This window comes from Acipenser ruthenus, chromosome 16, assembly GCF_902713425.1.
Source record: "Acipenser ruthenus chromosome 16, fAciRut3.2 maternal haplotype, whole genome shotgun sequence".
Lineage (NCBI taxonomy): Eukaryota > Metazoa > Chordata > Actinopteri > Acipenseriformes > Acipenseridae > Acipenser > Acipenser ruthenus.
Genome location: NC_081204.1, coordinates 33,271,494 through 33,284,629, shown reverse-complemented (window position 1 = coordinate 33,284,629; position 13,136 = coordinate 33,271,494). Strand labels below are relative to the sequence as shown.

Sequence of the window (13,136 nt, the reverse complement as noted above, 5' to 3'; positions counted from 1 at the left end):
TAATTAAAATTTAATGTAGTGAATTCACTGCTCTCCATTTTTTATTCAGACAGCAACACCGATAAAACGGCTAAAAAGAGAACATTTATAAAAAGCCTGGGGGAGGGAAATACAAAACAAACAACATGAATATTAATATAATCCTCACAATCATAAGCAATCCTTAAATAGAAACAGGTGTTTATACACATTTCCGTCACACATTAACATCTTCAGATCTGCAGATTACAATGACATACACGATCACCTGAGCCTACAAACTGATGTAATTGTGATGCTCAAGCGCTTTCAAGCGAATCATCATAAGGATTTAAAAGGCATGTTGCATTTACAGCTGCCCTGTTCTTTAGTCCTTTAGAAAGCTGTGGGAATGGCCTGTTTCTCGCTCTTTCAAGATCTGTTGCAGTACTGTCTATTGACTTGTGTCCGATTGGTTTCCATTAAAACAAACTATCAGCCAAATATCACAATCAGGATGATGTTTGAGAGACATCTTAAAACGTTTGTAAAAGTCTTGCATTAGATTTCTTAATGTAGCAATTGCTGGTATTCTGTTTACAAGTTTGTTTTACTGTGATGTTAAACAGCTTCTCCATCTACAGAAGTATTTATAAACAATAGTTGTAAATGTACAATACTGACGCGCCAGATTCTTTTTATATTGTTCCATTCCAATAAAACTCCCTCACGCCTTTTATCCTAACCTTGAAGGAGAGCTTTGAATATAACTTATTATCCACAGCCTATTGGCTAAGACCCCAGTCATTCCACATTTTCAAACACTGTACATGGAAGTGACCTGTGTCTGGATTTGAGCAAATTTGACGGGTTTTACAACACAACACATGCCATTTAAAATACATTTTATATCAGTTTAAGTTGGAATTTTGAAAACATCACGTAGACATGGGCTGTTTTCTGTTTTAAATAGCTGACCAAACAGCCTGTAGCATTCGAAGTCCCTTTTATTTATAAAGAATTTTAATTACATCAAGAAACTACAGCTAAAAATACCTTAACACTAAGCAGAACTGTACTATATTTCATCTTGGCACTCAGGATCGACTGAGGACACATTTCATACACTCGACATCACTGTCCCCATCATTACCCTTGCTTGCTGTGTTTCCTGGTTCAGTACATTTTAGCTCACAACAACAATTGGCTCTGCAATGGAAATCTCAGTTCTCCCAGAGTTCACATTGGAAGTGGACCTCACACTTCGGCCAGGCTTGTTCTTTTTGTAGTTTCCATTCTCTGTCCAGGCGTTTCTGTAAGGGGGTGAGACAGTGGGCAGGGCATGGGGGTTGACAGTCCTTTGTCTTCTGCACATGCTCAGCAGGGACTTGAGCTCCGAGCGGAAGCTCTCGTTGAGCCAGCAGTAGATGAAGGGGTTGTAACAGGTGCTGCTCATGGCAACCCAGTGGAACGCAAAGTACAAGGCATTGTTGGTGTTGATGGCCTTGCTGGAGACCAGGACAACGTAGCAGTTCAGTGGAAACCAGCACACGGCGAAGACCACCACCACCAGCATGAGCATCTTCAGGGTCATCTTCTTCTTGCGCTGGTGAGCATAGTACTGTTCCATCGTGACATCTCCGATGGCGTTCCTCATCCACAGCTTCTTGGCCACCACAATGTAAGCCACCGAGATGGCAAACAAAGGCAGGACATACAGCAGGACGAAGGTAGCCAAGTCTAAGTACTTCCAGAAGAGATCTGCTGGCTGGGGGAAGCTGTGGAGGCACACCATCCGGACCTTTTTGTTACTTGAAATGCAATGAAAGAAGACATTTATTATTGAGACATAATATTGCACTGAATGAGCCAGTCAGTTGTGGCTGAGTGCAGTAGGCAATGTTGCGAGGGAAACTTTTTTGTACTGGAGCCACATATTGTCCAATTCATAATACAACATTTCTTTAATTATACATAACAAATACATGTTTATAATAACAATAGGAACAATAATAATTGTTAATGATAATGACAACAATATCCTTTTCAGTACATGACATGTACTTAAACATGAAGTTAAATATCAAGTCTAGTATATTCCAGTCAAGCATTGTTAACTCATGCATCTGATACAGGAACTGCTGCTGGCTTACCCAAATTGAAAGCGGAAAAGCTTCTGATAGATGGCATGGGGTAAGGAGAAGCAGGTTGCCAACACCCAGATAATAACAATACCGATCACTCCTTTAACTGTGGACATGCGAGGTTTAAGGGGATGCATGATCACCTGAAAAAATACAGTACCCAAACAGCTCAGTTAAAAAGAACAACGTAGACCCTCGTATAATAATATATATTATATTAAAATGATCATTTTTATTATATATATATATATATATATATATATATATATATATATTACAATTATTTAAGCTTAAGCTAGGGACAATGTGATGATGTTGTTTATTTCTGTTCCATTACTTAATAGTTCTTTAAAGCATGGGTAGGGACTTCATATTTCAGACTGAATCTTTTTCACCGTGCTTGTGCTTCTGTTAGTACATTGCTGTGGTATGGAGCCTACTCACCTGATGGCGGTCCAGTGCAATAGCAGTAAGGGTCAATACGGAGACGTGAACCGAGCAGTACTGTGCAAAACGACTGACATGACACATCAGCTTGCCAAATACCCAGGTACTGTTCACAAATCTCACCTGGAAAAAGAAATAGCAAATATCTTATTGAACTATAGAGCCAAGAGTCAAAACTAAATATAATAATAATAATAATAATAATAATAATAATAATAATAATAATCAGGACCGCATCTCTCGAGAAAATAAATGTAACAATCTAGCCAATATTGCAATACAGAAATGCTGGGGCAATAATCTACATGGCATCAGAGCTCTGTATTGATTTGTTTTTGTGTACTTGTTTCGTTTCTTTTTTTTTTTCATAGGCTGATTCAGACCTTAACTCCCTAAAGGAACCGCAGAGAGCTTGCTGTTTACTATTGGACTGAATTTGTTTTAAGGAAACAATACTAGCTACAGTATGAAGGAACCCACGGTTACAAAAATATACGTTAATGTGTTGATCTGACTGTATCTGTATTATGTAGTTATGATTAAATATGCATCCTATGCGGACAGAAACAATGTACGGTACTAAAAAGAAAAAGACCAAGTACTTGCGTCAGTGTGTGGGCTGCGGCTACACAAACTGAATTGCAGATACTGAAAATGTCATTAGTGGACTACTTTTTTTTTCTTAATGTATTTGACAGTGACTCGAGTATCACGAGGAGGAAACTGACCATTTGGATGAGCAGATCCAACCTGTCAGTACATTTTACACCCTGCTTCGTGCACCTCATTGCAAAATAAGAAAGGTATCATCATTTTTTATTTGTGGGACACAGCTGTCCTTTGTACGTTAGTAAAGTATTATGTTACACCTGTCAATACATCAGCTCGACTGTCCGGGTCTTGCTGATCCAGTAATACATCAAGTTTCTAATCCGCATCTAATGTCCAATGCGTATAAGTATCACTGTGATAACAGTTATTGTTAGATGTTAGCTGTACAGGATTTCACCATTTAATAAGGCTTGCTACAAGAATGCAAATAAACTTGCCTCCACAAATAAAATAAGGAAAACTAAACTGTTATCCTTACGACTTGGGGAATTCCACACCATAGGAAACGTAATATTAGTTGTACTACTTAATATTATTATTATTATTATTATTATTATTATTAATAATAATAATAATAATAATAATAATAATAATACACTACTCAATGGGCTACTAAGGGGGACTTCAAAGGATTCGCTTCCTTTGAAGCGTAAATTACTTTATTAAAATATGATAATTAAAATAAAAGCATATACATATTTAATAAGTCTCGCTGTAACACAGTCTTGACATGATAATAGACGTCCTGTTAAAATCAGCAAGCACTCACCAGTGTGAAAGGGGTGTTGAGCACGGTTATCATTATATCAGCGATGGCCAGGTTGACGATGAACAGGCTGGTACAAGACTGCATCCTCTTGTTCTTGATTATAACATGGCACACAAGAATGTTACCGAACAATGATATGATGATAATGACCGAATAGGCGACTATGAGCAAAGTCCTCACGATGGGGTTCTGCGAGTCGGTCTCATAACCGGTCCTGTTATCATAGATTGCCTCGTCGATGGTAAAGTTCCAGTTGAAAAACGAAGAGCTATTCGGGAACCCATACAGAGTTGATAAAAAGTCTGTTGCATTAACTCCGTCAGTCTTTCTAAAATACTTGGACCCATGAGGCAGAGGCAGCCACGTGTATTTCATTTTGTCAACTTTAGAAGCTTTTCTGATCTTTGAGTCTGTTTTATCAGCTACCCGTGCATTAATACATCATTACCATGTTTTAAAAGCTCTGCTCTTCTAATAGTATAATTTACTCCCGCGTTAAAGTAACGCGTATATTTCCCGACATCTAGTCCTGCTTGATAGGGCATATAACTTTAACTACTCTAGGTATCCAGGCTATTCTTCTGCTTGCTGTGGGACTTATCTGAAGATCTGAAAACTATAGCAATCTTCACCCCTTTAATAAGACTGCTTTGAGTAGGAATGTGATTATCACAGGAAGAACCGAAAGCAACTGTCCTAATACATCTGTTTCAGCATGCATCATACAGCAACCTCTCTCTGTTTTATAGTGCAGCAGACAGATCTTGTGTGTGACGTCTCTCAGAAACAACCAATAAAACTCCATCTATACCAACCGACCCCCCCCCCCCCCCCCCCACCCCCCACCCCCCCCTAGTGCCAGCTTCTGCTTGTCCACCTCCTCGGAATGTCCAGAGCGCCTCACTGGCCTGTCAAACGTGTTGATCTAGCAGGTAGCACGCAGTGAACGCAGAAACAGCGCCTATGGAAAATCAATGTCAAGTCTAGCTACAGAGAAACCTCACTTGAGGGACTGCAAATACAACTAGGAGCTGCATCGTTTATTTAATTAAGTGACAAACAAAACAAAACAAAAACAAATCAAGAGCATTTCTTTCAAAGGAAATAATGAAATAATCTAAATCGTTTTACTTACTACATTTTGACTGTTTTGTCGTTTATTTGCTTAATATAGCCATCATTAGGTTAATATAATACAAATCACAGAGTGAGTTCGGGCAGTACCATAACACATAGCATTAAAGTCTTATATATATATTACTCCGATAAGTTCTATTCAATTGGAATTAATTAGCGTGCCAGCAAATGAATAGCAAATTGTCTTTATGTCCTATTATAAATAAAAGCAAAAATGTCATCTATTTGTTATCGTGCAGCTGTGCACTGACTCATTATTGTTATTATGTATATTAATAACGACCCATTAACCTGACAACAACTCTGAGTCGAATTTTAATTTGGCATCTCCTCATCCATTTGCTTTTGTGTTGCTTCATCAAAACCGCTGCCTGTGCAGGGATATTTCTACAGGACACGACATGCACACGCATCTCAGATAATAATATTTATAAATGCGACTGGAATTACGATTTGTAAACCCTTTCTGATTTTTGTTGAAATTAAAAAAAAAATGTTGATGAAGGAATAAATTATCTATTGTTTTATTGCTGCCTTACATTAAAGAACCTCTGACGGGCGATATTTTATGTTATGTATTTACTTACAGATTGAAAATACATAGTAAATCACTGAGACCTGCTCAGACACATAAATACTGTACAACACATGACATACAACAGAATCCTAAACACTACAGTATTCAATCAACTGATATCTAGTGATGCGTACCAACGAGTGTTTCATAAAATAAAGGGAAGATATTTCTGTTCTTGTTTCTCTTGTAAACTCAGATACGTTATGGAGATGAATATGCCGATCCCAGTCTGGTAAAGTCACGAGTCACAGTTTTTGGTGGTTTGCCCGCTACAAGTCCGGTCTGTGCTTCTCGTTGTCTGAGCTTTAGAATTGTTGAGTGAATATGATTAAAAAATGTAACGAGTTGACTATCCAGGCTCTCACATCCAGATTGCCTGGTGTGCTTCTCTCTCTCTCCCTGTGGCAGGCAGGGCACGTCGGCATTCAGTTCAACAAAAATCCCTGACCTGAGTGCTCCAGATACAGACAGGTCCAGAGATGGGAAATCTGAACACTTCCAGTCTCTAAGTACTCAATCGAACCCATTTAAACACACGTCCTAAAGAACCTAATCATGTAACATTGCCTTCTGGAACGGCATTGCCTATCCATGGAAGACTGTCCATTTAATACACACTGTGCTCATAAGACCTAACAAAATAGCTATAACACTTTTTTTTCAGAAAGGAAAAAAAGACTCAATAAAGTTGTCGAACCAGAAATCAACAACTCAGATATCTGCCTGAGGGGCTTCTAAATACAATATTATATAGGTTATTTGACATCTGTTTCAAAATCAAAGTCTGTATTAAACAGCACTGGCAGCATGAGCCATTCAAAAACGCGTGCAGTAAGTAATGAAATATTTAATGCATTCTTGGAAATTTATTATGTCATATTAGTTCTTGCAAAATAATAATAATAATAATAATAATAATAATAATAATAATAATAATAATATCAAGTCTTGAAGGTCAGCATTGCAAGATACAGCTGCCAAAACATCTATGAACTATAAATGGCATATCACTTAGCATCACGTACAGTAAGTAAATGCTCTCAATTGAAATTCAGAGGGACACTGGTTTAACATGAACTACAGCTGTAGCCTGCTCGCTCCAGTCTTGCTGGCTGGCTACATATTTTTTTTTATCTGCCTTCCTGAACATTGCCATTGTGATAGAGATTCATGTCAAGTTTTATATTTTTCCGTTTTACTGTTTCCATGGTAGCAATAAAAAAAATGTAAAAAGTGTGCGGGGAGCCCCGGTTTTGCCTTTTAAAAAAACCCCACCAAATCTCTCCTAATATCCGTTAAGTAGACAGACGTCCCATGTGATTGACAGCACTGCCCTAAACCAAGGATTATAGAAAAGGAAGGTTATGCATGAAGCATAGTCACTCTGTGAAGCACTCACTGGCATTCAAACTTACCACCATACAGAATAGAGATTCATAATGGAAGCCATGGTTCCAACCAGCTAGGGGATTAGTTCAGTTCTGCCCTTCTCTATTCATGTTCTTTGTGTTTCCATTGCATTGGTTCAGTTCTGCCCTTCTCTATTCCTATTCTTTGTGTTTCCATTGCATTGGTTCAGTTCTGCCCTTCTCTATTCCTATTCTCTGTGTTTTTCATTGCATTGGTTCAGTTCTGCCCTTCTCTATTCCTATTCTCTGTGTTTCCATTGCAAATCAAAGTACCAAATGCTGCTCAGCTTCTGAGATCCAGCACGGCAATAATGCAACGTTAATTTGCTGCAGGATAGGAGTGTTTTTTACAAACCAGAGAATTGTAAAGCCAGCTGTCAATGGCTACCTGGCACAGAAGGAAGCCTATATGTCAGTCATCTTCCCTGAAACTGATTACTTATAACAAAAATTGCTCTGTGCAGAATTTGAGATTGAGGCAACAATTTGTGTGTCTCAGGTAATCACCCCACTTCTCACACTATCTCCGTTGTCAACTTGTCAACCAAAAAGCCTCTATGTGTAAAAAAAAACTCTTCTATTCTTAACCCTGCCCTGTTATCAGACACAAAAACAAAACAGGAAATGAAAGGTGGAAGCAAAGAAATGTTTTTCAGCGACCCTGCAGAGACTTTCAATGTTGAAAATGATTATGAGCCTTGCCTGTAGTCTGTAAATACATATGACAATACTTAGATGTTTTTACTTATTTGTTTTTGTTTGTCTTCCAGTCGATGTTGTGCACAATAGGTCTAGAAAAAAATACAAGCCAGCCAAATTGTGTTGCTGAATGCATCGCTTTGACAGGGTGATTGTAATAGGAGGTAATTGTTTGGTTTATGCTGTAGTTTAAGGAGTTTTGTGTTGACTAATGCAAATCACTATTAATCATTTTGTAAATGTGCAGAAAATAATGTTAGGTTTTTAAAGTGTCCATGAAGAATAAGAAGTGTGCATTCTTTCCTATAATTTCAGCTGTACTAAATTGTTGCCATGGCATGTGGACAAGTGTAGTCTACTAATGCATTTAAAAGATGTGTATAGAGCTGTCTAATGTATCTGTCCATCTATATCTAAAAACAAATCAAAGCAGGCAAAGCTTATTTACTGTAGATGTTTTTTTTTTGTTTGTTTAGTTTTCTTGCCTGCAGAAGGGAAGGTTTCAAAAATAGCACAGCCAGAGAAGTATAAATAATCCTTTCCATTTCCTCTGAAGGGTTGGAATATTCCACCATTCTCCCGGACTTTTGTGAGTCTTTCTCTTTGAATTGAAAAAATAAATCTGCAGAGATCTATACTGCATTTCATATAGAAATCCTGTTCCTCAAAATAATACATCTATACAGTATGCATAAGAGTTAGTCACATACTGGCTTTAGGATAAACTGCTTTATCTTGTGCCCACTTTAGGTCGCTAGACGATAAAGGGTTCAGGGTTTGGCAAAGCTTTTATTGAATTGGACACGATGTATGATTCATAAAGGCTTTAAAACTACTTCAGAAAGCTAGCAATCTGCATAACCTGAGTACAAGGAGCATAATAATGGCAAATAAAACTGTCTGAAGAATCCAAATGTCACTCTGTTGCTGAATGTTTAAATATGAGATTAAAAGAGTCTGATATGGAACAGTGACAGTGACAAACAGAATTTATTTACAAAGTGTTGGTCAAAGTGTGTGTGTGTATGTATGTATATATGTGTATGTATGTGTGTGTGTGTATATATATATATATATATATATATATATATATATATATATATATATATATATATACTTAAATACTGCAATACTGCCTTTGACCAACACTTTGTAAATAAATTTGGTTTGTCACTGTCACTGTTCCATAATGAATAAGAGGACAGCCAAATTATTCACACTCCTGTACAAAATGTGAAAATGTGCTGCAACGATGAGCTACTGTGAAATATAACCAATTTGCTTTCTGTATTAAATATTTTTTTCAAGTAAAACAAGAAATGAAACCCTAGCCCCAGCAAATTCTCAGATAAACCTCTCTCTTTTCTCATGTATTGCAATATACTTTGTTTCTGCTTGGTGTCCCAGTAGTGTTTATTTTTAACACAGTGTGGGTTCTAAGTGGAAAGGGACTCCAATTAAATCTTCTCAAGGTGAAGAAACATTATTAGAAATATAAAATAAAAAGTTCAGCTGCAGGAAGATACGAGCAGTGGAAAAAACAACAATAAAGTAATGGATTTTCCAACCCGGAGGGAGCTACAGTTCCTTTAAATATGTCCACAGAACAAGTGTGATAAAGTGAGGCTCCATCCCTACATTAACAACAACAACAGCAACACTGTCCCACTGTGCTGTGCTGTGCTGAGATGATTGAATATATTTGTGCTGCGCCTGTTTTTCCTTAGATATTCTTTGCCATGATCCGGGTACATCGTCAGTCTTTAATGTTCTGTGTCAGCTACACTCATGGGATCGGTGGGAAAAAAACAGGAAGCATCCCCCCACCAGGGCATTCGTCTTTAATCTCATTTACTAAAACTCTATGGGAAGCGTTGCCTCCGGCGGCAGGCTGTACACAGATATTTGCAGTTCCTTTTTAAAATGAAGATCTGGAAAGTTGTTTGCAATGCGTAGGGGGGCAGTTCAGCTTGTGAAATGGATCAGATGTGCTTGAATTAGCACAGTGTTATCTGTGAGTTTCGACTGTGACAGTGCAGGTAACACAAGCAGAATTCCCTTCCATCCTATAATGAATAATTACTGCACAGAGCACATACAATCGGAGACAGAACCCAGTTTTTTTTTTTTTTTCATTAGCAAGGGAGATTGTTGTCTGCAGGTACACTGAGGCTCCCTGTTGTTGCATAAGTTATGATGGGTTGTATTAATATCCTGGTTCGCAATGGCAAAATGGCACACTTAACAACATGCAAACCATGTTTTTTTGCACCTTGCCTCTATGGATTTACAACAGTATTGTATAAAAAGTTAAGGGCAGCTTCCACTCCGAGTCTAACATTCTGTGAGCTCTTTAGATTCTCTGAATAGAATGGTAAAAGAATAGCTACGCAGCTGGAGATGCTTCAGATAAGTGCAAATGCAATGTTCAATTCTGGGAATGTATCAAGGTAGTACATTGTTAATAACTATAGGAGAGAGGAGGACATTTCAGGAGTTCAAACAGCAATATGTATAAGATGCTATTAGTGACTCGCTTTTTACTTGCTTTCATTTTGCCTAAAAGCAATTTTTTTCTTCTTCTTTTTTGGTTGCATTTACTTGAGTGGAAAGTGCTGCTGTAAGCTGAGGCAAGTTGAACAGCACACCATGAGTGAATCTGGTTCTGCGTCACTCTCAATGCTCATGGGTCTCCAACGTATTGCAGCTTAAAAATAAACTGTCCTTTGACTAAATCGATATTTGAGGTGAACGGCTATTTTAAATAACTGCTGCTTGGGATGGTTGGACATGAACACTGAAACAGTAATCTGTGTCTAAAATAAAGCATGTACTGACATTGATTAACGTACTCATTACATTTCTAATTTCCTGGTGTCGATTAATATTGGCTTCTTAGGTGCTTGTTTTAATGCGTTGTCAATTGCTTGCTGTGGTTTTTTTTGTTGTTACTTCTGTCGCATCGAATCAGATTGAAAGGATTATTTCTCCATTTTTAACACTTCGAGTAAGTGTTTTACTGATTTCCAACATCTTTCATCTTTTGAGATGGAAGGATTCATTGAAGGCTGGAGCATTTTAGTGTGGGATTGTGGGGACCAAAGAACTGTGTGTGAAATTAAGAACCTCGCAGCACATGGTCTTGTGTGACCCCCCCTTAACATATTGAACATTTCTAAAGTCTTAAAGTCATATTTTTAAAAAGTTACAATTTGCAGCTTTTATGTTATACATTGACACGCGGTCTTTGTTTGTCTCGCAGCCCTGGTTCCCACCTGAGAAATGAAATATATATGTAAATGAAATATATATATAAGTGCAAATGTATGAGAACACATCAAGATTTGTCATTTATATCCTTTATATACCTACCTGCATGAAAACTTCAGGGTGTGAGAATGAACATTTTTGGTCAGTAGTACTATATCAACAATAAGCGCTCATGTGTGAAAAAGTTAGCCCACTTTGCGCTTTAATTAGGCATCTAAAATGTCTAATTCATGTGATCATTTGTGGCTTTGTGTTCCTTTATTCTTACTATTTCAAATTAATTGCACGTGCGGTCTATTAAAGACATCAGTGAAGTTAGACAAGCAATCTCAATTTTTCTATAGCCAGTAGAATGCGGACGCCACTGGGTCACCAGTGGATACTGTGTGAATCTTTGATTTACTAAAGGGCAAACTGGAAGCCTCAAGAGACACCAAGGGAAGGGAAGTGGTTTGCAATAGAAAGTCTCAAGAGCTCTCTCTTATATATGGATTTTCAGATCAATATGTTGAAAGCAATGTAACATAAATAATCAAATGGATAGAATCTGAGTGGTTTAAATATGATAGGTGATGGCAGGCTATGATTTCAACTCTGTTAAAACTGATGAGTAATTATTCTGTTGTAGGTTTTAAGACAGCCAATGGATCACAGTGCCAGTCGATTTCTTCCTCTCAGCCAAGGCCGATTTGAAGGGAATGTTGAAGTGCCATTAAACTATCCCACTTATCTGGTAATGCAGCAGTATATCCTACCGTGGATGATTAAATTAACATTGTCCTTGGGAGCTACTTCTTGCTCAACCATGCCCTAAGGTGCTTCTCCCTCGGCAGTATGTTTGGTATGCAGAGCCTGCCAACAACGCCTGATGAAAAAGTGTTGTAACCTCTAATAACCTTTACTTTGCACTTTAAGAAAGAAACTGTAAGATATAATCAAACAACCCCTGGGACTTCTGGTGAGGCATGCACTGGCAACTCAGCTGTGAGCTTGTTCAAGGCTGCAGGTAGAAAGCAGGAAGATGCTAAGACTAGGCTCCACTGTGTATTGTTTTGTGTGGAGATGTGTGAGAGAGAAAAGGACCTGTGGTTGCCAGAAACAGTTGTGAATCAAGCAGTTATTCTTCTGTTGTTTGGCTATAAGGAGCTGGAAGGCTCAAATGAGGCCCAAACCGCAGTCAAGTAATTTGTAGACAGGTCCGAGCATTGGATCCATTTAATTTAAATGAGCTGCTCCTTCTTATTTAATAAGCCAGGCTGCGTCGCACCAGAGGGCTGCAGAGCCCTACGTTTATGGAACACAAACAGAATCGTACTTCTTCTTTTTCTTCTTCTTCTTCCTCTTCTTTCTCTTGTTTTGTATTATTATATCAATGGAAGTCTTATTTAATAATAAAAAATCCATACACACTGTAAGTGAAAATAAAACTCAAGAGAAAAGTAAGACTTAAAAGGTTAGGTATAAAAGAATCTGGTGGAAGTTCACAAGGCTTAGAAAAACCAATACGTAACGTGCATGCTGGGTTAGAATGGTCACTGAACACGAGGGGCTTCTCAGACTCTGGTTTCTTTGCTGATCTGGCCATGGAGCATCGCCTGGTAAATTAATTGAACCTGGAAACATTTGGTAACTCTAATTACTGTGTGTTCACATACAAGGAGGCTGTGTGGTTCAGTGGTTAAAGAAAAGGGTTTGTAACCAGGAGGTCCCCGGTTCAAATCCCACCTCAGCCACTGACTCATTGTGTGACCCTGAGCAAGTCACTTAACCTCCTTGTGCTCCGTCTTTCGGGTGAGACGTAATTGTAAGTGATTCTGCATAGTTCACACTCCCTAGTCTCTGTAAGTTGACTTTGATAAAGTCGACTTTGATAAAGGCATCTGCTAAATAAACAAATATTAATAGTTACTTAATAAATACATGTGTACTTATACATAATTACAATGTTATTATGCATAGTTACAATATACATAAAGCGTAAATCTTTTTGCACGATATATGTGATTACACAATTGTATCAGGAAAGGGTTAGGGTTAGGGTTAGGTTTAGGGGGGTAGGATTAGGGTTATATTGTGTAAAAATATTTACACATTAAGTACATTGTAACTGTGCA

At 37.9% G+C, this 13,136-nt stretch overlaps 1 protein-coding gene across 1 annotated transcript; it reads right to left on the bottom strand.

Annotated features, from left to right (window-relative positions):
- LOC117430502 (G-protein coupled receptor 83-like) lies at nucleotides 1–4,651 on the bottom strand. The gene is made up of 4 exons (XM_034050571.3): nucleotides 3,931–4,651; nucleotides 2,547–2,672; nucleotides 2,112–2,245; nucleotides 1–1,769 (listed from the first exon to the last, which is right to left on the bottom strand). Exons 1-4 carry the CDS (start codon nucleotides 4,303–4,305, stop codon nucleotides 1,145–1,147), a joined length of 1,260 nt encoding a protein of 419 aa, XP_033906462.3. The 5' UTR covers nucleotides 4,306–4,651; the 3' UTR covers nucleotides 1–1,144.
- Nucleotides 4,652–13,136: the final 8,485 nt, after the last annotated feature.

Excerpts from the sequence above, each read along its gene's own strand:
- LOC117430502 (XM_034050571.3), bottom strand. The coding sequence starts at position 4,305 with ATGAAATACACGTGGCTGCCTCTGCCTCATGGGTCCAAGTATTTTAGA. Across the intron at positions 2,673-3,930 it reads TCAACACCCCTTTCACACTG|GTGAGATTTGTGAACAGTAC; the intron begins GTGAGTGCTTGC and ends TTCTTTTTCCAG. Across the intron at positions 1,770-2,111 it reads CTTTTCCGCTTTCAATTTGG|TAACAAAAAGGTCCGGATGG; the intron begins GTAAGCCAGCAG and ends TTGCATTTCAAG.